We start from the raw sequence: 22778 nt of genomic DNA on the forward strand, positions 1-22778 counted from the left end.
CAATTGACTGAAAATGCCCTTGACCGCACGGGATAGGATAATAATGGAAGCGGGCCACTTTCCAAATGCAGTGAAGTTAGGTAGTGTAGCACGACCAAAGATGAGCTGGATCTATCTTGAATTTTCCTTATGCTGAGGGGCGCCATGTTCTATTCTGGAGGTCATTGCGTAACGTGCAACGTGCAACAAGCCGTTTGATCAAGGTATGGATATGTTTCTGTCTAATCGGGGTTTGGCGGACCTATGGGTTGGAGCCCCAAGCCCTTCATCATCGAATAAGAAGAAGGGCGTGTGAATCTGCTGGTGCTTAAAATTAACCAGTGTCGGGACTTGGGATACCCCAAATGTCGCAGATTAACTTAGTGGCTTAACCGTCCCTTGAGTGGCAGCTTGAGGCATGCTTCTCATGCATCATAGGCTTAGTTAACGTCTCTAACGACGCGTGTACTGTACGGGCAAAGTTTGCAAAGCGTCGCCCGCAGTATGGACTACCCGATATGGAGCGACCAAGTACATACAGTACCATGTGTAGAGATCGAGGCGGCGGGGACCGAGCTGGGGGTTGAAGTCGTGGTCGGTGAGCGTGGAGTTTAGGCGACAATAAACTAAGATAAGTACAACTGCGTAATCTAATACAAAATCAATTTTGGTGCAGTGTTCTGTCGAGGCGGATATCAGAATTGTCAAATCGCGAGACGGATTTGGTGGGAGGACCACAGCAAATGCCAACGAACCATGTGTCAGAGCGGTCCCATAGACTGGCACATGGCAGCGGCATCAAGAGCTTGGGGGGCCTCAAAACAACGAGCGTCGAAGAATCATGCAGCTACCAGTCCTACTTGGTATTGTGTAGTGCGGTTCAAGGAAGCAAGCGCAGCAAGTACAAAAGTAGAAACCTGTGAGTGTGAGCGAGGGTGGCGGGTGGAGACAACTGATCATCAGGGCTCATGCTCAGGCTCAGGCTCAGATAATTAATTAGCCAGGCAAGCTAAATAGTGCTGTAATTGCAGGCATTCTGCTCTTGAAATGCGGTCTGCCGGACTAGTCAGGGTTGCTCTCCATGGAAACATTCGAGAAAAGAGACTGCGGTGAACAGTAGCAGCATGTGACGAAGGGTCAATGCGAGCTCTGCTTGTCCAACCTGCACAAAAGCTGCGAACGATTTGGACAAAGTCGTAGAGGGTTTGAACCCACGAACGCGCTCGTTGTCGTATCTGACTGGTCGAATTCATGTCTGCCTGCCTCTGACGACCTTTCCCTTGCAACCCCCTGGTCATCCCGGCCTGACCCGCGCCGCTTATAGCGTCCGTTAGGTTCCTCGCACACAGACTCTTTCCGTTTGGGCAGAGTACCTGAGTACAGTACTGTACGTAGTACTTGGGATTCGTTCCAACATCCGCGGCCCGCCCCTGCTTGAAGGAAATTCGAACCTCGTCTCAGACGGGCCCGGCCTCCCGCCTACGGGGTTCAGGGGCCTAATGTCTCACAGAAAAGATATGGTTAATTATGGATGGTTGGTTTGTTTCCCGACAATATGGCTCTCCTAACCCGAGGGTATGGATAAGTTCCGCGCCTACCTGCTAGACGCGGCCACTCACCCAACGCGATGGCGAACCAAGAGTGACTCGGCACACCCCCATCTCCCTGTTAGCGACTCCGTGATGTCGTGGTGTGGTGGAGGGCTGCCGTAGTGAGCCATGATCCTTTAGTACTCAAGCAATTCCCGAAGGCTTGGAACGTGGACGGGATCTTGGTCGGGTTGACGAAAGAGATCCATCAAAATGCCACCTGTGGATGGGGACCCATGTAAGTTGCCCATCAACGGTGCGAGCCGAAGACGGAGAAAACCAATCTAAATCGAGGGCCGACGGCAAGCTAGAGGGCCAGACGGACGCCGACCATTCACCTCTTCGAATATCTGACCTCTCCCCTGGTCTAGCGTCTGCTACCACCCCACTGACTGCCGGGCCACCCCAAGGTCAATGAGCCCGCAAAGTGAGGAGAGAGCACGTGTCTGCTGCTTAATGGGCATTTTAAGCCAAATCAAATCACGCCTGAACAATGAATTGGTAGGCTCTTTCATTCTGCAAGACTCTATAGCTCAACGCTCGTGCGCGCCGTGTGCCGCCGCTGACTGCAAGAGAAAGAACGGCCGATGGTATGTACAGATTGATGACGAGGGTCGAAACACTAAGCCAACTAGGGTTGCGCTCCCAGGGCCCAGCTCAATATGACGAGGGGGGGATTTTCCGTAAGTTTCGATTGGGTGTCTGTTTGTACAAGTCCACTTGCTACCCACAACAATCAAAGACGAAGTCCCTGCAAAATTCCAAGCATGGGAAAAAAGATATGAAGAAATACTATGTACGAGGTAAAAGAAAGATGATAAGAATTAACCCTGTGCCGGATACCGACTCCTAATTGGGTTCCCACGATGCAGCGACTATTTCTGCTGATCAAAAGGTTATGCTGTTTCTGTGAAACAACAACCATAAGAGGCCGCAATAGCCTTATTAGTTGCGGCCAGTATAAAAGGGAAAACGCGTTGGTCGGTTGTCCCCTGCGCCGTCCCGCTCATTATATCGTTTCCACTTCGCCCAAATGCCCTGACAAGACCAAACCGATACAGATGCCAGCCAAGCTGAACTAAGCCAGATGAAAAGGGAAATTGGACTGGGCGAGCGGGACCTTCCGCTTTCCGAGGCTTTCAACGTCCAAACGGACGGCGTCGCGTCTTCGAATCTTCTTTCAAGAAGGAGGCAGTTGCCTGCCATAACTGCCGACTCCACTCTGGCGGCATCCAGCTTCTAGCTTGAAATTTCCTGGACGACAAAGGTTTTGCCTCATATGTATCTTGAGGACGGACCGTCATTACTGCATTGCCGCTGCAGCATCAGCAAATGTCCCCACAAGGGGGCCATCATCGCTCTCTATCGTCTTAATGCTGGCCGGTCCATTCTTCTGCGTCTCAATCGTCTCGTCTTCGGGCAGCCAGTCAACCTTGACGCCGCTCACAGGAGTGTTGTCGCCCTGGTTACCGAGCTTTGCCACAAGATGCTGGTATCGGGCAAGACGTGCACCTTGGCCAGCATAGGCGAAGGGGGTTGTGGTTCCACGATTTCCATTCTCTTGAGGCGCGATATCGAAGATGTCTACCATGTTACTGTCCACCGATATTAGCTTCTTTTCAACCTCGGATTCGGCAAGGCAACGCACTCTGATGTTTTGGCTATTACTCGTTGTAATGCCTCGTTCTCGCGTTGGGCTTCGAGGGTATCGTTCTCGCCATTTATGGCTTGGTCTCCAAAGCTGCCATATTGCATTCCATTTGCCTCATCGTAAAGTAGGCGACTCTCTTCCTCCTACACGAAACGTCAGCTGGTATTCTGGTTGATGGTTCTTTGCTATATACGCGCCGTGAAGGCTCGCATCTATTCGAAACGTACCTCATCGTAGCTGTTGCCATCAGCCCGTCCCAAACATGATGCGCAAGCTCCCATTATGGCGTAACAAAAAAGCAGGTTCCCATAGCAGGTTGTAGACAGAAAATTCGGTATGGAGCGAGTATCGCAGTCGGTCGAGAACTATCGCATGAGCATATGCTTCCAAAAAGACGAGATGAAGTTTGTATTAAGGAGCGTAGAAGGTTGTAGCTTGGTAGTACAGCCTCGTGAAATCGTGATCTTTGGTCGTCTGTCGCGCCTGCTTCACGACGTACGTTGCTCCCTGGGTGGGTCCTTCCTCAGGAACGAACCCGAGGCCACTTCGGATAAACACCGGCATAGTCGCCATCTACATCTTTTTTGGGCATGGTACGATAGGGTACCTGCCTATAAGAGCATTGATGACGAAGTTAGTAGGTACCGATACTCGTCTGTTCAGCCAAACAACTTGATCTTATACTGCATAGACGACCGACGATGATGATTGTAACGATTAAAGCGCATGCCCAGAGCTGAAAGAGGGATCTTTCAAATTTGTCTATAGATGGAGCACAGATCATTTTCTGCAAGTGCTGACTATGCTTAATGTCCATCCCTTAGATAATGCCCCCTTCGTCAAAGGCCCTGATCAAGGGAGCATCACCAATTTTGCCAGTTGGTTCGCCCTCACAATATGTTTGTGAAGGGCAAACGATTAGTTTCCATTGCAGTATTGGTAATACTCCCTTGACTTCCATCCCATATTTGCTTGGGTCTTCTCAGCGCAGTCCCCTTCCTATCTTCAGATATCAAGTTGACTGTCCCTGGCCCGCTCCGTGCAGGGAGGACACTACTCCTGTCCTTGTTCTATTGCCAATGTCTTTCTATCATGGGCCTTCTACGTTTGAACATCACCTTGTGCCGCAAGTATCGCTTCTACGCTTGGCAATAATCCTCTTCAAACGCCTTCCCTTTCAATAATAATAATAGCATTGCCCTATGTTCAGTTTGAAGATGCTTAGAGCGACCATGTATAAATATGGACGACTATCGCCTGACAGAATCAATTCTCATCATCCTCAACACTTCTCCATCAGTTTCCATCATCTTCTCTTACCTTCTCTTCGATCAGTGATTGATTCGTGAATATCAACTCCTCAGTTCGCCTTTTTCTTCTGATACTCCACCTCAAGATGGTTCGCTTTGCTCCGTTGGCAGCTCTGGCTTTAGTGCCTGTTGCTCAAGCACGATTCGACTGGCTGTATGCACGAGACACCATTGCGCAGTGCCCCCCGTGCACAATGGAGGGCGAGCCTCAAGAATGTTCTTATACGGTAACAGTTACCGAACCAGCTGGGGCTTACGAGACCGTCACTATCTCTGATCCCAAGAACTCTTATCACACAGTCACATTCACAGAGTACGGCCAGCCTGGCAAGACTGTCACTATCACTCAGAACTATCAGGAGCCTGTGACCAGGGTTGTATACGTCAGTCAAGGTGAAACTCTCAACCCCCCCAAGGAGACCGTTACCGTCACTGCACCCGGCAAGGTTGTTACTGTCACAAAGACAGAGACCAGCGAGCATGTTGTCACCAAACAGGTGAACGTGTATCCCGGCCCTGACAACTCGAGCGGCAACGGATACAAACCCGGTCCCAAGACAGTAACCATCAGTAACGGCTATCCCGCCCCCAGCGCTGACTCCCCTGGCTATGATGGGGCAGTTGTCACCAAGATTGTCGGTGATGGCGATAACGTGAAATACCCCAACGGCGCTCACACTGTCACTGTTATCGACGATGGCAAGGTCAAGACTTTGACATATACGGACGGCCACTACAACACGGTTATCAAGACTGTTACGCAAGACAACGGTGAGGAAAAGGTCGTCACCGTCACAGCTAGAGATGACTACGAGGTCGTCAACACTGTGACTTTAAAGGATGGAAAGAAGATCATCAAGACTGTCACTGTCGAGAACACGAACAACTATGTCGTCACCAAGACCATCCACGAAGATGGCAAGTACCACACCGTCATTGTCAAGCCAGAGCCGACCGTCAGTACTGTCACCAAGGATAACGGCGATTACGTTACCACTATTGTCGAAGCTCCTCACACATATACCTTGACCGCTCCTATCCGTTATGGATCGCCCAGCCCGACTGACGATGACTGCGAGACTATCACTAGGACTGCAACGTACACAGGCCAGCCCGAAGTTGAAATCATCGTTTACGATCCTGAGTCTGGTGATTCCACCTGTACAAAGGAAGACGGTCAACCCTGTCGTCCTGAATACGAGAACGACAAGACTGGTTATGATGGCAATGGCAAGGACCAGGAGGGTGATGACAGCAAGGGTCAATATGAGGTTCCTGCGTACACCAAGGTTCAGAGTGGCAGTGACGGCTACAACTCAAACATCCCCGTCTACACCAAGATCCGCACTTATGGCAATGGTGACACCTACACCGAGGTCTATGGTGCTGATCCAACAGGATGCGAATCATTTGCCGTCTCCACCAGCATAGCAACCGTTTACAACACCGTGGTGGTGACTGTTGAGCCTTCAAGTACTCTGGCTGCCGACAACCGAGTGCCAACGAAGGCTCGTTCGCCTCTATCCATTCGGTGGTGATTCTTGACAGTTGGATATGATGCATTTCTTTGGGTAACAAAAATCGAGAGGGAGTTTTTATTGGGATGATATCAGAGACGTGCCAGTGGGGGATTTTAATATGGGGCTGTAATTAGTATTGGAGGAAGTAATTATGTTTTTTTATAGTAATCAAGTCTGAAGAGTTCTATCAAGATTATATCTGGCGGATCAGAGTGAATATTCTTGAAGTCTTGAGCTTAAAATTTACGAAGGCAGATTGGGGGTAATTGGAAGCGTTGGAAAAGTTGACTGTCACAAAACAATTATAGTAGTTTAACTTTTGTTTCCAATGAAATCAAATCACCGAGGTATACAAAGCCCACCCATGTTAGAGACCAACATGTCTTCATACTCCGTTAACGCTGCAAATCGAGTTATAGTCTTTTGAGATAAGATTAAAAACTAGCGATTTACCCTACATCGTCTTGTTTGACACATTTGTTTAGGTACTGTAAGTCACTTGGACGGACAGATTACAGACATCCAATAAATCTTCTCAATTGTAAGCGTCTGGAATGATGGCTTGGTTCAAAGTCTCAATTCGGGGCCATCTGAGACCAGAAGCGTCCACTTAGTGGCATCATGATTTAATAGTTCTGAAAACTGGTATCATCACTGAACACATTCGAGACACAAAAGTGAACTACATCATTCATCAAGTTGACTACTTCTCCTATCATGACATTCCCATTTCAGACCTGAGTTGATCAGACACTGCTGTTGCTTGCACAGAGCAGATGAGTGCAAGACGCCACGATCTTTTACTGGCTCATGGGAAATGTTACCATCACAACATGCGTTACTCTTCACTAAATCCATTCTACATGTGCCGAAATAGAATGAGAAGTGAGATCTGATATTTGCACAAGTTCCGGAAAGATGATCGTCACTACTTGGGCTAGCCAGTAACCTCGATGCAGAGTAACACGACCTGTTGAGATACAGTGATCGAGTCTTTGTAATACTTGACGGGTTACATTCCGCAGATTTGACATACGCGTGGTCACAAGCGTGCTGCTTTCATCCCTTTGAATTGAAATGGCTCCGCTGCGCCGTCTCTCGGATTTCAAATCATGTCCCAAAAGACCTGGCCAGAAAGTCTCGGACTTATCTCGACTGAGACAGCCAGCCACTAGAGACTGTCTTAGTCCCCTTTGGCTTTTCAGTTTGTGTATCATTGGCCATTATTACATCTACAGAAGACTTAATAAATGCTATATACTGTTGCAATGGCAATACCATGCTTATCAAGATTTAGCCTGAAGATACGATGGCTTCAGAAATCCCACTACTGGTGGACTTTGCGAGACGTGCAAACCCATTAAAAGCTTCTACCGCAATTCTTCCCACCCACATTACCATATCCGGATTGCCGTGTCGGATCGCCGGCCCTAGCGACATCAGATACAGGGGGGCTCCTTGTGCCTGGACTGTCCGTTGTTCCTGAATGCCAAGACCTGACTATAATAGTATGAGGCGTATGGCTTTAGGACGGTTGCATGCATCTGGCGATAACTTCCCATGACGGTCGTGCCGGTACTCCGTGTATCGTTAAGAAGAAACCGACTCCATTGGGACAAGAGCCGTTTGTACTTGTTTTGTCGTCATCAAAGGCGGCACACATTGACTCTGGACCTCTCTCGAGTCAGAGGGACTCGACCATTATGGGGTCCGATCTTTACTATAACGGATCGACTTCTTTGTCTGTTCCCAACTCTTATAAGCTTAATTGTCAAAATGTCTGCATCTAGTCCTATTTGGTGAACTTGAATGTTTATCGTGCAGAGGCTCATGTCGACTACTTAGGCTTCAAGGGTCCCTCAGTCGAGTGTTCATTACCCAGTGTGTCTCATCATACAGTCAATCGATACAATGAAATCGGCACAACAACCGGCTGCAGCCCCAAACAACGCATATTGGGCGTTGAACTGCACACGAAGTTATGTTGGGATCTGTGCTGTCGTAGTGATGTTGATGATGTCTACTATGGTTTGGAGACAGACAGACTTTGTAGTCGTTCGACTTCACGCCCTTGAACCGCAGCCGCAACTCACTATAGCAACACCAGTCCCTGAGGAATCCAAACCACCCAAGACCTCTGTAACACTTCCACGTTTCTGGTCAGCTAATGGAGAGAACATGGACGATCTAACTCATTGGGAGAAGCCCAAGGGTATTGAAAAGATCATGGGACTCGTCTTTTACGGACGGCGGCAATCTGTCTCAATTTTAGATTGCTATCTCAAGGTAGGTTCAATCTCACCAACGCATGTCTACAGGAACTGATATCGATAGCGAAATCTTGTCAAGAATGGGGGCTTACTTGATGGGGTTATATTCGTGGAACGAACTAAAGACCCTCAGGATCTGGCTCTCTTACAAAAGCTCCTAGAGAGTGAAGACACGTACCAAAAGTGGCAAGTTGAGATGTCCGACGAAGATAACTTCTCTAGTGGGTTCGGCAATTCTTACGACCGAGTTGAAGACGATGTGATGTATGTCAAGATTGACGACGACATTGTGAGTTCAAGTTGACTTAATTCTGCGCGAGGTGTACTAATGCATGAAGGTTTTTGTGGAAGACAGTGTTATTCCCTCTATTGTCAAGAAAAAGATTGATCATCCCGAGTACTATATTGTCTCGGCAAATGTCGTCAATCAACCGCTACTAAGCTGGGTTCATTGGAATCTAGGAGCTATAAGACCTTATCTTCCAGAGGTTGACACTTCAGGCAAGGCTGTGCCTTTCGCCACGTCTGGTCCGTTGAAGGAGGAATGGAGCTCGTTGCATCTTCCCCTGTGGAACGGACCCGAGTCCTTCTTCATTCAAGAATGGGACCCTGAAGGTATCAAGCACCGCTGGTTGCCACTCGACCAGGGTGGCGAGGATCATATACTTGACACAACTCCCATTGAAGCCACCGAGTACGACCCCATGGGCCGCGGCTGGACCGAGTGGACAATCGGTGCACAAGAACACTTTAGCTTTTTTGAGAATCTTGGGAAGAACAAGCTATCCGCTTACAAGTTCGACACATGGGACTTTCAGTACGAGAGAATGGGCATCCAATTCGTTGCTTTGTTGGGCCGAGATATCAATCGTGCCAAGCCGATCGAAGCAGATGATGAGAATCATTTTTCATGCAACATGCCACGGATGCTTGGAAGACGTAAGTAGACACTGTAAAAGAGAGCCGGATACTTCTGACGATGTTTATAGATGCCGTAGCCGATGGACAAGGTGTTGTTGCTCATTACAGCTTCGGAAGTCAGCGCGCCGGTATGGATCAAACCGATGTCCTCGATCGATACAGATCTTTTGCGAGCAATCATATATGTGCTGAACCTATCCTATGGACACCGGAGGAGGGCTGAACCTCATCAAATCCATCGTTTGTTTTTCTTTTGTACATAACTGTAGATGAAGGACAGGCGTCAGAAGCCTAGCAGGCGAAATACATTCACTGGAAACATCTGTAAGGCGTGGGGTTTAGGGTGATACATAATCAAAAGATAGGTCCATACAATCAATCAGCATACCTAGACATGCACAGATCAAGGGAAACAACGATGTAGAGAAGAAGAGGTAATATAAAGCTTATAGAAAACCTATTGACGATTGAGAATTTTTTTTTTTCGTTTCTGGTTTTAATTTCGTCGAGGTGCCATCCACCGTTATCACATCAGAACACGCTTGCTAAAAAATAATACAGTCAAAGATCGCAGAGTCTAGCTGAAGCCAAAGAACCAAGTCGAGCATACCCAAATCGGTAAAGACTACGCGAGATTGACTCATGCAGCCGTCTTGGAGGGGTAGTCAGTGATCGACTCATGTCGGACAATAGCAGTCTCCTTCTCGACCTGGGCGAGATCGATGTGGGCAACAGCATCATCACCATCAAAGATACGGGCAATCTCCTCAAGGGTAGGGCCCTTGGTCTCGATGTAGAAGTACCAAACGAAGATAAGCTCACAGAAATCCCAGAGGGTGTAAAAGAGCATGAAGTTCCAGTGGTTAGGGAAGTTGTTCCAGGCAAGCTTGTTGGTCTGGTTTCCAATGGCGAGGATGGCCTGGACGGTGATGTTCATGATCATCATGCCCTTGGCACGGAGGTGGAAAGGAAGAACCTCGAGGGCATAAGCGACAAGGAGACCAGAGAAACCAATATCGTAGAAGATTCCGAAGATCCAAACAGCGGCGATCTGAGCATAACCGGCGCCTGTGTTAGAATATGCGACACCACCGTCAGGCTCAGCTTCCGTGGCAGGAGTAGCGTATTCCGAGTTCTCGTAGACACCACCAGTGATGGTCCAGAGGAAGAAACCGAAAACCATACCAGAGATAGCAGTAAGGAAGAGAGGGCGACGTCCGACCTTATCCACAGTGAAGGCAGCACCAATGGAGATGATCAAATCGAGAATTGTCTTGCCAGCGGACAGCTAAAGGGAAAAGATTAGTCAGTAAAGAAATGATTGGGTGCCTCCATAAATAGACTTACAGCAAGCTTCTGGCCCTGTTTCTTGATGCCAGCACCTTCATAGATGATATCCATGTAATTGGAGAAGATAGCGTTTCCGGAATATTGAGAGATGATACCAAGGGAAATGATAATGGCAAGACGCCACCTGTTACCCCGGGTCTTGAAAAAATCGACGTAGCGAGCAGACTTGGTAGAGTTATCGGCCGAGATGGTTTCCTTGATCTCACGGTACTGGAACTGAACAGTGGCGTCGTTCTCGTCACCACCAGCATGATGCTTAGCCAAAACAGCGAGAGCCTCCTCGGGTCTGTCCTTGTTGATGAGGAATCGAGGTGACTCAGGAACCCACCAGATACCACAAAGCTGGATGATGGAGGGAACTGCTTGAATAAAAGTGATGGATCGCCATGACCAGTCACCGTTGATGGATGCAGTACCCCAACCAACAACGGAAACGACTGTGATTTGTTAGCGATTGCTATAACTGTTAGATGAAAGGCCACTTACTTAGAGAACCCAAGTTCCAGAGACAATTGTAGACAGCAGTAAGAGGACCACGGTGCTGAGGGTGGCAAATCTCGGTAAGAAGCATAGGGGAGGACATCTGAGCCAGAGAGTTACCGAAACCAAGGATGAATCGACCACCCATGTACACTAAAATCTTGTCAGTATAGATTTAGGACACATGCGAGTGCTTTGAAACTTACTGCCATAACCATTGCAAAAAGCAGAGACGAAAGCACCAACAATCATGATGACACAGCCAGTCATGATAGTAGGCTTGCGGCCCCAATTATCAGCTAGATAGGGGACAATAAAGAAAGAGATAATGGAACCAATGTTGTACATGTTGATGAGGATTCCAAGCTTGCTTTCGTTGGTGTGCTCGGGGAAGTACTCCTTCCACCTGTCCATCTGCTGGGAAGTGTTGACCATCATACCATCATACCCAGTGGTAGCCGAGGCAATCAGCAGGAAGATGATGAGAAAGTAGAGATTGCGAAGATGAGGCTCCTTGTACCAAGTGACCTTTGCGAATCTGGGAGCCTCAGCCTGGGCAACCTCGAGAGAGACCCGATTAGTATGGACAGCGGCCTTGGAGCCGATAGGCTGTAGGAACTTTGGCAGAGCCATTGCGAGATGAGAACAATCGATCAACGGCGTAAGTGAGTTGACGCTGTATTGGCCCAACGCGTGGAGTAATGATTCGTCTCGTAAGGAGAGATGAATTAGTGAAGAACAGAAAACCCAGTGTCACCCGGGATTGCACTACTACTTATAAAGATGGCAGCTGGAGTAGGTAGAAGCAGTAACTACCCTGACCAACCGACCCCAGATTAATTAAAAGCTCCTCAGTATGGAACACAAGGCACCGGGAACCCATGGTCAAAGGGTATTGAGTATGCACCAACACAGCGAGGTGGATCCTTGAGCCGGGGATGGTGTTAGTAGGATCACTCGCGACGGAAAGACGGCTAAACAACTTAAACAGCCTCGTTTAGGCCTTGAGTGGCACATTGAATGCTACCCATCGAAACCTGGGGTAACCTGACTTGAGGAGGTAAAAGTGCACGGTGGGTAGGTTCGGTAGGTCACGTTCAGATATTGTATTGTGGTCCGGGGAAGTCAACCCAAGATGGAGCTATTGAGCGATTCGCACTGCACCATCAGCGGGCCGGGCAGGAATACTAATCTTTACCCAATGACAATAGATTGTCACTTCCCCAGCTATATTCAACGCAACTACCAGCAATCTCGACCCAAATTATGGCTAGAATTCATAATGCTGGGCCGCAGGGTGGCCAATATCGTCCTGTACGTGCCGCTCGTCTGGAACAATTGATCTCCAGTACAACTGATGAGGTGGTCTGATTGACAGGGAAGAGGACACCAAGGGAAAGTACCCTTTCCAACGTTTCAATAACCGTTACTTCAGCAGACGCAGGAAGGCCCTTGACAAAGGCGATCGAGGTGGTAACCGAAACTGATGAGGTTGGACCCGCTTGACGACTTAGACACGAGTTTTTAGCGTACGCCACCCACGATGTTGCTCTGTTTTGCTTATTCGAACGACATAGATATCATGCGCAATACTGCCAGGTGTTACGGTTGCGTCAAGAGTAGAGAGCTCTAATTAGTAGCAACAGGCGAGTGATTCTGGTGCTCAGGATTATGCTGAGCTGTATTGCACTGTGCCCAAGTCAGCTGTGATACCCCTGATTCCCAATCTGGCCAACAAGACACAGGTCTAGATTAATTGATGTGACTTTTAATACCCCATGGCCAATATGTGCTGATTATCCCTGTAGTCTATTGCAACCGGAAAAATAGGAATGGTATTATCCGCCAAGCAGGGTTGACATCAACCAGCCCTTGTGCTTAAAACGTGGAGGGTTCTGGGGCCAGACCGGGGAAAGGACCTGGGGTAAACGAATCCCGGAACGAAAACAACAACAAAGCATGTGTCTCTTAACCTAAGTCGGTTTCACCATTTACCCTCCATGCTGCGATCTCATAGGGAGGTTTCAGGGATTGTCCAATAAGATTCTACCATAATTACCTCTGGGAGGAAGAGGCGGGACTAAAAACGCCTCTTTCCGGATCTCAGGGCCGATAGAGGGAATCACGCGGCTCTCGTTTGACATGATCAATTTCGCATAACAACTTGAGCTGCGAATCAAACGATATTCGCGATTGTCGGTAGACGCCGGCTGTTGATGCGGTCCAAGGAACCCAGTGTCTTGGTAACTCTGGAGAAGATGCCCAGAATAATTGAGGGAATCAATCAGATCCCGGCCGTGTTCTGTAACGGGGAAGCGAAGGTTCTTGGTACTTGGCAGACCCATAGGATCTTCAGTTACTAGGTCAGAACGAGATTTTCGGTTATCGACAGGACGGGCCAAGGGAAAACGGGTCTCCATATTGATGGTCCCGAAGATGCATTGTGCCATAACCGGATAAAGCGGCGAGTATGGTAAGGGATCGTTTCGTGGTAGAGATCTCGACTGATACAAGCAAGAGAGACGTTAGATTGAACAATAATAGAACTCCCTAGAATGGCGCACCGCTTACGCGGGATGGATGCCGAGAGACACTTGCCGTGGTCGGCGATTATTTGCTGACAATGTCTCTGACTTGTCACCGCCTGGCGCCATCTGTACATTTTGAGTGCATCTCATATGACTAGACCGGGCTAGGCAGTACAGCCGTTGTAACCTCAATCTAAAAGGTTAAATAAAAGGTGCACACCATCATCGAGAAGCTATGCGAAATACCCGAGAGGAGAGTTAGAAGAAAGATGGATGCAAGAGACAACCTTTAAGAAGTCCAAGTTCATGATAGGAAATAGCCTAAAAAGAGGAGAGAGAAAGGGCAAGCTGAAAGAGAGAAAGCGGACCAAGAAGTAAGCAAGCTCCATAGAATAGAGTAAAATTTAGAGTCGAGATGGAGAAGGAACGACCCTTCCTCCTTCCACACAACCTGTAATGGGTAGTCCCTGCCTTCTTTGCCATGAGGCAAGAGACACCTGCGTTAGCCTACCTCTTAGCTTTTGAGGTCTTACACCCTTTAAACGCAGTTCCAAGACACCATCCTTTGATTCCTTCAGTCGTTTCGTCATCTGCGGCCGGCAATTTCACGTTGTTACAATGATCAGTTTACTTGTTGGTTAGGACGTCTAGACCAATCGCATCAATTTAGCCTGCTGCTGTCTACCCATCAATAACTTCCCGGATATTGAGATTCCGGGGCAATGAATGTAGTTCGTATTTGTTCTGGTAGGTTGCTCGCATTTGATTCGCCCCCGTTGTAATGAGCAAGAGTTTTGCAAACTTCATGTCTTAAAGCAGATGTTATTTTCTTGATACACGGCTTTCATTGACGGCAATTTGTTCCAAATAACCGGCTGAAGTGAAATCACCGAGCTCTCTCAATTGGCTTCCCCTAACAGTAGTGAACTAATTAGGTTGACATGAACGTGCCGTTGGTTCATACGCTTCCAAACTCCAGAGCAACCATCCACTCGACAATCAATACTTTTCCCTCCATACCAGGCAACATAATAAAGAAAACAATAACAATCACGACACGACCCTTTCCTAAATAAAACATCTCGCCAACATGTGTCGTAGCATATAACATCAGCAGCAAGTTTGACAATTTTTCCGTAAAATCATGTCAAAGAACCCTTCACATAACAACAGAAACTTTCAGACCTCCTCGGCTGGATCAAGAGCACCGCTCATAAGGGGGAGATCAGCCATGTTGTGGTCGTCAAGGTCCTCTTCCGAAATAGTGCTGCTTCCAGCTCCGCGTTCCAACTCTTCGATGCTGTCCAGTGCCCTGGCGAACTTTTCGCGTTCTCCCCTAAGCACACCTCGCTTTGCTGCTGTGTTCGGGTCTTCCTCCATAAGCCTCTCGTAGACACTCTGGGAGTCAGCCCCACAAAGACCAAGTTTTCGGTCGAGATGATAAGGAAGTTGCCGCTGTATATGCGGTATCATACCATTTGTGATATGTAACGCTATCGCGTCCGCGAACCTCAACGCTGCAAGGCGGTAGTACCCTCTAACGTAAGCTACAACCTCCAGCTCTCGCTCGAAGGAATCAGGTCCAAGCTTGATCAATTCGTTTTCGCGTCGCTTCTCATCAAGCACCCGCTTCTCCTCCGTGAGACTCTCCCAGGGAACAGGAGGTCGACCATCTCCATAACCCGCAGCCTGCATGCGCATTTGGTGGCGGTATCTCGTCAGCAAGATTTGCTCGTCCTTCTGGTATCTGCGGAAAGCTTCCTGGTTGACAGTAAACAGGCCATATGTTTCTAGCCGATAAACAACGTCAAGAGCCCCAATAGTCTCGCGGCGGCGGTCTTCGAGATAGTCTGCTAAAATCTTTTGACACTCCTGATAAATCAATCGTTTGTTTAGCCGGGCAAACGATGCAGCAAGGGCTTTCTCAAGCATAGTGTGCAGCAGACTCATAACATGCTCGAGGAACGCTTTCATTGGCCCTGACCAAGGCTCGATTGCTTCACGACACATGTCGTTGTATACCTCTTCTGTGATAATGTCTGGAACACCAGCTCTAGTTTTGGCCTTGATCTCATCTCGCACTTGGCGAAGTGTTCTGAACCCTCTCCCAACATTACTGAAAGGTGTAAAAGGGGGTGGGAATCCTTGCCGGCGCGGGGCTGGGGAGACGGAACCTGCACTGGCCCTACTATCCTCAGGCTTCAGCTGCGGACGGGAGGGGGTGCCTGCAGGAGCCTGTTCCATACGCATACGTTTTGAAGGTGTGATAGGAGGTGCCATAGCTCGTCGTTTGCTGGGCGTATTGGGATTTGTGACTGTGACTACCGATCCTGTATCTGACTCATCGTCAGAGATGTCGACGACAGGTATGTCACTACTATCTTTGAGTGTAAACTTTGGTTTCATGTCTAGAAGACAGTCACGAAAGTTTTCAGGTAGCGGCACGAAGTACTTCGAGAATTCGGAAGGCTTCAACTGTGATCGGGCTAATTCACCAAACTCCATCACGCTGGTCTGGACTTCCAGCTCGACATTGGAAGGCAACTCTGGCAGCTTGCTAAGTTGTTCGACAATGTTACTTAGGTGTTGCTTGAGTGTTTGCTTAATTCGAGGTAGACTTTTTGCTATATGTTAACTTGTTACTTAGTAAACATGCAGTACTAAACACACCTTTTTGCGAATTCTTGACCGAGCTTTTCGGATAAGAATGCTTTTAACTTCTCAACTCCACAGCGATCGGAGAAGTCGTGAAAGGTGGCAGGCCATCGCTCCATAGAGTGTTCAACGAAAACTACCTCTTCCCATTGTTTGAGTTCATCCAGGTCTTTCCCTTGAGGCCGGGAAGTTATAAAGTAGCCTAAGCCAGTGATGTGAGCCTGTCCTCTCATGATGGCGAGCCACTGTTCATGGTTGCCACCCTCTGGGATCAGGTCGGCCTTTGTTAATACACCGATTGTTCGGTTAAGAGCACCCAGTCTGCGAACTAAACCAAAGGTTGATGAGTTTTCGGCGTCGCTATTCATAGGCATAGAACACATGATGATGGCAGAGGGGTGTTGAATGTACTCCCTGGACAGATTTCTCACAACACTGACCAAATAATCGTCACTCGCATCGGCAGGGTTCTGGAAAATCCCGGGCATGTCGTAGAAGGACAGGTCAGGGAGCTCAGGTCCCTTGATTTCAAGAGCAACAATATTGGGCGAAAACTTGGCCGCAACAGTTTCAGATGCCGCTTCGATGGGAGTGTTGACAGCGATGGAGCCAGAGCCTGGAACGAACAGCTCGGGACTCTTGTCGTCGTTGAGAATGGCAATTTGCGCCCAACGAAGAACATCCTCGATTTCGCCATGATCAACCATGGTCTTGAACTCATGGATGACAGTCGATTGCTTGCGCCATGGGAAGAAGGGGTCGTTGTTGGTGACATCACTCTCAGAGATTCGACCACTAGGCGGGGGCCGATAAGAATATTCCTTGCGTAGCCATACCCGACAAGATGGGTCATGGCTTCTTGAGACTCGGATGTGAAGGGGGCAGCGTGTGCAAGTACCCTCACTTCGTGGAAGCTCTAGGTTGGCGAGACCTGACATGAGACTGGATTTGCCGGCAGACTGATCGCCGACGAGCACGAGTTCAGGGAGTGGAACATCGTGAGATACGCCCAGCTGTTGGAGTTCACCCAGCGTATCGTTGCAGGCTTTGAGTTTCTTTCCGATGTCCTGGAAAGAAGTTTGAAAGAAGCTTCCATCAGCCGGGATGCTGGTTGGGCTCTCAGCCGCAGCGATAGGTCGCATCCTTAGTTCCCTAAGGAGAGGCTCAGGCTCAGTGGTGCGTTCACTTGGAGTCGCTTCGGGGATATGGTTAGCATATACCGATTGTGAGTAGAGACGAGATACCTACGAGCATCCGATCTACCATGCCTGTAAAACGCCTGGTCAGGAGGAATGTGGTTTGTGCTACCGCCGTAGCTCGACGCAGCTGAAGGAGCAGGAGGGTCGCCAAAATTGGAGGCTACTGATTCTGGGTAAGAGTTGTTGACAGAAGAATCGGGATCTGGTTTGATAAAGTGGTTGTGACTCCGAGGTCCTCGACGCCTTGTTGGGTGGTGCATTGTGCTGGAGGAATGATTGTGGTTGGTGCGCGAAGACATTATCGCAGTGATGGACAGCTGTCGTACAATATAAAAATTTATAGCGCCGTATAAACAAACATAGAAAAAAATTGAAGTGGAATGGACAAATGAATGAGTGGATGCCTGTTTCTTAGGGGAATGAATAGGTCTGTAGATGTGTTTACTTTTAAGTTGGTTAATAAATGGTGAAAGAGTCGACTCCTAGAAATGAGTGAAATGGAACAGATATTATGAGAAAAATGATGTATAATCAATATGAAATGAGTGATGAAGTCAATGATACTAACAGATGAGAAGTGGTATCACAACATGTCAATACAAAGACAAAGACTGAAAAGAAGTTGAATTGAGGATACTCCAGATATGTTGCAATGCTGCGCGACGATTGGCGGTTGGCTGCCTGGGACGTGCTTGCTTCTTTCAGTACTGACGCTACCGTTGCTCTGGGGCAACACGCTGTTTCGATAACGGTTGATAGAGCGTGTGGGGTTCGATCAATATTCTAAGTGTCAAAGATTTTTCTATTAATGTTAAAATTATACGGGAGTATCTACACATAGTTAGAAACTATTTGAGTTTCTTCTTAGTATCTCTTGACGGCATCTTGGATGTTGTCTTCGCGACTGTTCTTGCCCGTCCTAACAACATTTAATGCTGGGTGGAGTTATTCCCATGAAGCCCCTGCTACTACAGACAAAATAGGAGGTCGGGCTACACCTCAGGCAACATTTGTTGTAGTTCTCCTGAACGTCACTTTAAACGTCTCCACAATGGCATAGACACACCAATTGATCCGTTCCACCCACTCTATCTTAGCTTATTGACAAGTGACGTGCCCTGGAACGATACCTGGGACCTTGTTAACTTGGTCAGATTCGCTATCAGAATGTGATTGATGTACAATCAACCTCTTCAACAAATCACAACGTTATAGGCGAGAAAGTCAATGTCTTATACTTAGACGAACTCTTGGTAAACATTACAAGTTGCATATCAGTATTTACTCTACCACAAACTACTAAGATCTTATTATAAGCGGTTGATCTTGAAAACATAGGGCTGCTTGTCGACAATGTAATCAATTACGTTACTTGACGCAATGAGTAGATCTCACTTCTGCATAACTTTGTGTAAAGAATAACAGCCGTTCCCAGATAGGTATTGGGCACTTTCACATTTAAGACTAAACTCTGGAGATTTATAAACAGTTATATTACTTCATAAGCTTTGTAAAGAAAGGTGCGACTGTGGAAAGCCAAACTAATGTTGCCCTGAAGGAATGATGAACGCCAAATGATGAGAGAGAAGAGCCAGATTACTAATAAAAAAATATATCAGCCATATACTGAGGTAATTCGGCTGATAGAATATCATGGAAGAAGCTGTGAGGTTGTAATAAGGTCGTGGCAACATATCTTGGCCATATCCGTCAATTGGCTGACGCTATAAATCAAGATGAATGTTCGGCTTGAGATCCGACCAAATTACAGGGAAAGGGCGACTTAAAACACAAATAAATAAAGTGGCAAGCTGACAGCAGCTGTCTATTTGTTCATTTTAATCCCGAAGTAAGACTACAAACTCCGAAGGTTTCCCTTGCAGCTCAGGCATAATCGAACCCTGCAACAACATCTTCAGCCGTTGCAATGGGGATTCTTAGTGCTGACTGCCCCCAGATATTTGCCTGTTTAGTCATGGCCATCAGCCTACATATCTGCCTTGCCTTGGTTTTATAGTGGAATAGCAATCATATTTAATGATTGAATCTCCGCTTTGTCTCAATTCTGGCTGGCTAGGCCGATAGCCATATACCAGCATCACTCAACAAAATCCATCGAGATGGCCTCACAAACTCCCAAGACACCATCATCTGGCGTCTCAGAGAACACTCAGAGAACACCACACCCCGCGGTCTCTGGGCGTCAAATTGGTGTCGCCACTATTCCCTATGATCGCCCCGTGGCCCTTATGACCTCGGGCGCCCCGCTGCTGAATCCGCGCAGTTGCGTTACCTGTCGCAGGCGTCGAGTCCGATGTGACAAGACGATGCCATGCAGTAACTGTCGCCGGGCTCAAAGCGATTGTATGTACCCTGCGCCAGGCCGCGCGCCAAGGCAGATGCAGACGCACATTCAGACACATCATGCGCCAGCTCCAGGACATAGTGAGCGTGAGATGGATCTAATGGAACGCCTGCGAAAACTCGAGGGGCTCGTCTATGAAATGAGTGGTCAAGGAACTACGAGCGAAAACGACTTAGAAGCAAGCACAAACGAGTTACCAAAGCCTCGAGGTACCACCAATGGCGCACAAAGCATAGTTGAAGCGACTCAAGAAAAAGTCCATAAAGATACTCAGAATCTCTGTTTCTCACAGGTCAACAAGCAACTCGGCCGCCTAGTGCTTCACGATGGAGACTCAACACCCAGATACGTCCACAGTGGCTTTTTTGTCAAACTCAACGATGAGGTACTCATCCACCTTCTCATTTCACAATATCAGCTGACATCAGTAGCTTTCTGAAATTCGTAATGAAATGGAGATATTGAGTTCCCAGGATGAGGAAGATGAATTTCAGGACGATACAACCCCTGAGCAATCGCCTCCTCAAAACTCCGGACTTGAGAACGACCATCACAGCTTTATTTTTGGTTACAACTCTTCTGATATTGATCTTCGGAGTCTTCATCCGCTCCCCGCTCAGGGCTCTTTCCTGTGGCAGATCTTCCTAGAGAACATTGAACCTCTCGTCAAGGTCCTACACATTCCTACTATGAGCAAACTCATGGCGCAAGTCAGACGTGGGGAGCATGATCTCCGTCCTGGTGATGAGGCACTCGTTTTCACCATATATTATGCGGCTGTAGTTTCCTCGGAGAAACAAGAAGTAAGCCTATGTTTTGTGTGTATAACATGACCACTTCTGACACATTTCAGATCGAAACCAATCTTGGTGGTTCTCAATCTCACTTCATCTCTCAATTCCGCTTTGCACTTGAACAAGCCTTAGCCAAATCTAACCTTCTCAATACTACCAGCATGGCCGTGTTGCAAGCCTTTGTCATCTACCTAACCGTAGTCAAGTGCCATGATGACAGTAAGTTCTGCTGGACACTTACAAGCCTCTGCGTCCGAATGGCTCAAGCGCTCGGCCTCTATCGCGACGGCCAACAATTAGGCCTACCGCCATTCGAGGTCGAGATGCGTCGTCGTCTCTGGTGGGCAATCGTCGCGCTTGATATCCGCTCAGCCGAAGAGATGGGCTCCGATCTTATCATAAGCGACAAGACCTACGACACTCAGCTTCCTTCCAATATTAACGACACTGATATTGATCCGTCTTTTATCGAAATGCCTACTCCACGCCAAGGTCGTACGGACTCGTCCATATGTCTAACACGATATGAGGGGACTGCTCTAGTCCGTGGACTGTTCGCAGCTGTGGCTCGTATGCAACCTGTTGATCCTAAAAACGTTGAGAAAAGCCTCGAAGAGCGTGAGCATATGCTTGTTGAAGTCTACGAGCGCATGGAAGATAAGTTTCTTAAGCATACCATCAGGGAAGACGATCCCGTTTTCTGGGTTGCTTCTCTCATTTCGAGGATCATGATGGCCAAGGTCGGACTCCTCGTCTATCAACCCGTTTTATTTCCAGGAACTGGCCCCGAGGCATCGATGGAGATCCGTGGTCGGTTGTGGCAGTCATGTATTGAGATCGTTGAGTACACTCATATTCTTAATGTCGACCCAGCCTGTAAGCAGTGGCGCTGGTTGTTTCTGACTTACCGACAATGGCACGCCATCGCCTATATGCTCCTTGAACTCTCCAAGCGACCATGGGGCATCAACTCAGAGCGTGCATGGGAAGCAGCGCAGATCTTGGAATATGACCACCCGATCGAAGGCGCAAGTCACTCCGATCACACAGCGGTATGGATGCCCCTCAAGAGGCTCTTTACTAAAGCCAAACGCCATCGTGAAGCAGAACTTGTGCGCCTTCGCGCCAATCCGGAGGCTGCCAGGCAACTTGATCGAGAGGATAAGCTAAAACCTGTGCTTGAACGCATTGGTCCTGCTCCTGGGATGGAGAAACGCCTTTCAGAGCTGAGACTCCGTTGGAGAAGAGCCTTTCGATTGGGGGCCTTTTCTGATGATGTCCAATATCAGAATATTCTGCCGCACCCAAAGCATAGCTCTACGTCCAGTGCACCTGCAAATACTGTGCCTCCAAACTTACAGCAACCACCACCAGATCCTACACAGTTGGTAAATCCGCTTAGCTTTGATCCCAATACGTGGCAGCATTTACAAGCCGGAAACCCCGGCATAGAAATCTATTTCGAAGGAGGTAACTCAGACACACAGAACTTGGGTGGTCTGTACGCGGGTGGGAATAGCTTGGGGAGCATGTCGAGCATCGCCTCACCCGCCGTGTCTGGAGTAGCCTCTACGCATCTAGCCGATAATGACCATCAAGCAATTGGGGGCAATCTTTCACCTTGGCCTAGCTCAGATGTCTTCCATCACGCACAAGACCCAGGTTCTTTGGGAGACATGGATAACATTTTCCAAACCAACAATCTACCATCTACAGGCCTTGACTTGAACATGGATCCTGGCGAGATTGACGATATCGATTGGAAGAACTGGGACGAGGCACTCCGGAATCTTAACAGGCCGGCTATTGTCCAAGCAGGAGCCGCCGGACAAGGAAGCTGGGGAGGGATGTGAGATTTGGTCATATCAATTTGACTTATGAAGCAACACAATGATATACGAAACTTAGTAATTCAGACGAGTTTTTCTGCCTGGTATGGCAAGCTTATATCGGCACGAGAGATTTTAGGGAACCAGCAATGCCTTTGTATTTATTTAAATAATCAACAGTGTAACGCCATGTACACTTAAGTATATAGAACGGTATCGTTCAGAGGACTTTGAAAGTCGTTCAGGACAACAATTTCAACTTGGTACTAAGCTTGGACTTTCCATAGAGCATGTCCATCTTCTGCTTTCCTCTCCAAACTCAAGTATATCCTCCTTTC

At 48.0% G+C, this 22778-nt stretch overlaps 6 protein-coding genes across 6 annotated transcripts; 3 read left to right on the top strand and 3 right to left on the bottom strand.

Moving 5' to 3' along the window:
* Positions 1-2760: 2760 nt before the first annotated feature.
* Positions 2761-3719, bottom strand: EDB82DRAFT_306009 (late endosomal/lysosomal adaptor and MAPK and MTOR activator-domain-containing protein). Its single transcript, XM_025737695.2, has 3 exons — positions 3447-3719; positions 3217-3362; positions 2761-3163 (listed from the first exon to the last, which is right to left on the bottom strand). Exons 1-3 carry the CDS (start codon positions 3498-3500, stop codon positions 2872-2874), a joined length of 492 nt encoding a protein of 163 aa, XP_025592531.1. The 5' UTR covers positions 3501-3719; the 3' UTR covers positions 2761-2871.
* Positions 3720-4509: 790 nt separating this feature from the next.
* Positions 4510-6344, top strand: EDB82DRAFT_306306 (uncharacterized protein). Its single transcript, XM_025737696.2, has one exon. It carries the CDS (start codon positions 4616-4618, stop codon positions 6065-6067), a length of 1452 nt encoding a protein of 483 aa, XP_025592532.1. The 5' UTR covers positions 4510-4615; the 3' UTR covers positions 6068-6344.
* A 1616-nt stretch (positions 6345-7960) lies between these two features.
* Positions 7961-9463, top strand: EDB82DRAFT_479980 (uncharacterized protein; the record flags this gene model as incomplete). The annotated part of the gene is made up of 4 exons (XM_025737698.2): positions 7961-8335; positions 8384-8608; positions 8658-9258; positions 9309-9463. 4 exons carry the CDS (start codon positions 7961-7963, stop codon positions 9461-9463), a joined length of 1356 nt encoding a protein of 451 aa, XP_025592533.2.
* Positions 9464-9661: 198 nt separating this feature from the next.
* Positions 9662-11954, bottom strand: EDB82DRAFT_513322 (general substrate transporter). Its single transcript, XM_025737699.2, has 4 exons — positions 11277-11954; positions 11077-11223; positions 10588-11027; positions 9662-10528 (listed from the first exon to the last, which is right to left on the bottom strand). Exons 1-4 carry the CDS (start codon positions 11701-11703, stop codon positions 9881-9883), a joined length of 1662 nt encoding a protein of 553 aa, XP_025592534.1. The 5' UTR covers positions 11704-11954; the 3' UTR covers positions 9662-9880.
* Positions 11955-14297: 2343 nt separating this feature from the next.
* EDB82DRAFT_306346 (P-loop containing nucleoside triphosphate hydrolase protein) lies at positions 14298-17867 on the bottom strand. The gene is made up of 3 exons (XM_025737701.2): positions 17502-17867; positions 16269-17448; positions 14298-16215 (listed from the first exon to the last, which is right to left on the bottom strand). The coding sequence occupies exons 1-3, from the start codon at positions 17749-17751 to the stop codon at positions 14778-14780; spliced, it is 2868 nt and encodes a 955-aa protein (XP_025592536.1). The 5' UTR covers positions 17752-17867; the 3' UTR covers positions 14298-14777.
* A 1361-nt stretch (positions 17868-19228) lies between these two features.
* Positions 19229-22736, top strand: EDB82DRAFT_513330 (fungal-specific transcription factor domain-containing protein). Its single transcript, XM_025737702.2, has 3 exons — positions 19229-20202; positions 20249-20620; positions 20671-22736. The coding sequence occupies exons 1-3, from the start codon at positions 19573-19575 to the stop codon at positions 22462-22464; spliced, it is 2796 nt and encodes a 931-aa protein (XP_025592537.1). The 5' UTR covers positions 19229-19572; the 3' UTR covers positions 22465-22736.
* The last annotated feature ends 42 nt before the right edge of the window (positions 22737-22778 follow it).

The sequence above is a fragment of the Fusarium venenatum genome (assembly GCF_020744135.1).
Source record: "Fusarium venenatum strain MPI-CAGE-CH-0201 chromosome Unknown EDB82scaffold_4, whole genome shotgun sequence".
Lineage (NCBI taxonomy): Eukaryota > Fungi > Ascomycota > Sordariomycetes > Hypocreales > Nectriaceae > Fusarium > Fusarium venenatum.

Coding starts and splice junctions, on each gene's coding strand:
- EDB82DRAFT_306009 (XM_025737695.2), bottom strand. CDS start 3,500: ATGGGAGCTTGCGCATCATGTTTGGGACGGGCTGATGGCAACAGCTAC. Junction 3,363..3,446: donor ATGGCAACAGCTACGATGAG/GTACGTTTCGAA, acceptor CGTTTCGTGTAG/GAGGAAGAGAGTCGCCTACT. Junction 3,164..3,216: donor GTAATAGCCAAAACATCAGA/GTGCGTTGCCTT, acceptor ATCGGTGGACAG/TAACATGGTAGACATCTTCG.
- EDB82DRAFT_306306 (XM_025737696.2), top strand. CDS start 4,616: ATGGTTCGCTTTGCTCCGTTGGCAGCTCTGGCTTTAGTGCCTGTTGCT.
- EDB82DRAFT_306346 (XM_025737701.2), bottom strand. CDS start 17,751: ATGTCTTCGCGCACCAACCACAATCATTCCTCCAGCACAATGCACCAC. Junction 17,449..17,501: donor GCATGGTAGATCGGATGCTC/GTAGGTATCTCG, acceptor ATATCCCCGAAG/CGACTCCAAGTGAACGCACC. Junction 16,216..16,268: donor GGTCAAGAATTCGCAAAAAG/GTGTGTTTAGTA, acceptor TATAGCAAAAAG/TCTACCTCGAATTAAGCAAA.
- EDB82DRAFT_513322 (XM_025737699.2), bottom strand. CDS start 11,703: ATGGCTCTGCCAAAGTTCCTACAGCCTATCGGCTCCAAGGCCGCTGTC. Junction 11,224..11,276: donor TTTTTGCAATGGTTATGGCA/GTAAGTTTCAAA, acceptor ACAAGATTTTAG/TGTACATGGGTGGTCGATTC. Junction 10,529..10,587: donor AACAGGGCCAGAAGCTTGCT/GTAAGTCTATTT, acceptor TTTTCCCTTTAG/CTGTCCGCTGGCAAGACAAT.
- EDB82DRAFT_513330 (XM_025737702.2), top strand. CDS start 19,573: ATGGCCTCACAAACTCCCAAGACACCATCATCTGGCGTCTCAGAGAAC. Junction 20,203..20,248: donor TTGTCAAACTCAACGATGAG/GTACTCATCCAC, acceptor TGACATCAGTAG/CTTTCTGAAATTCGTAATGA. Junction 20,621..20,670: donor TTTCCTCGGAGAAACAAGAA/GTAAGCCTATGT, acceptor GACACATTTCAG/ATCGAAACCAATCTTGGTGG.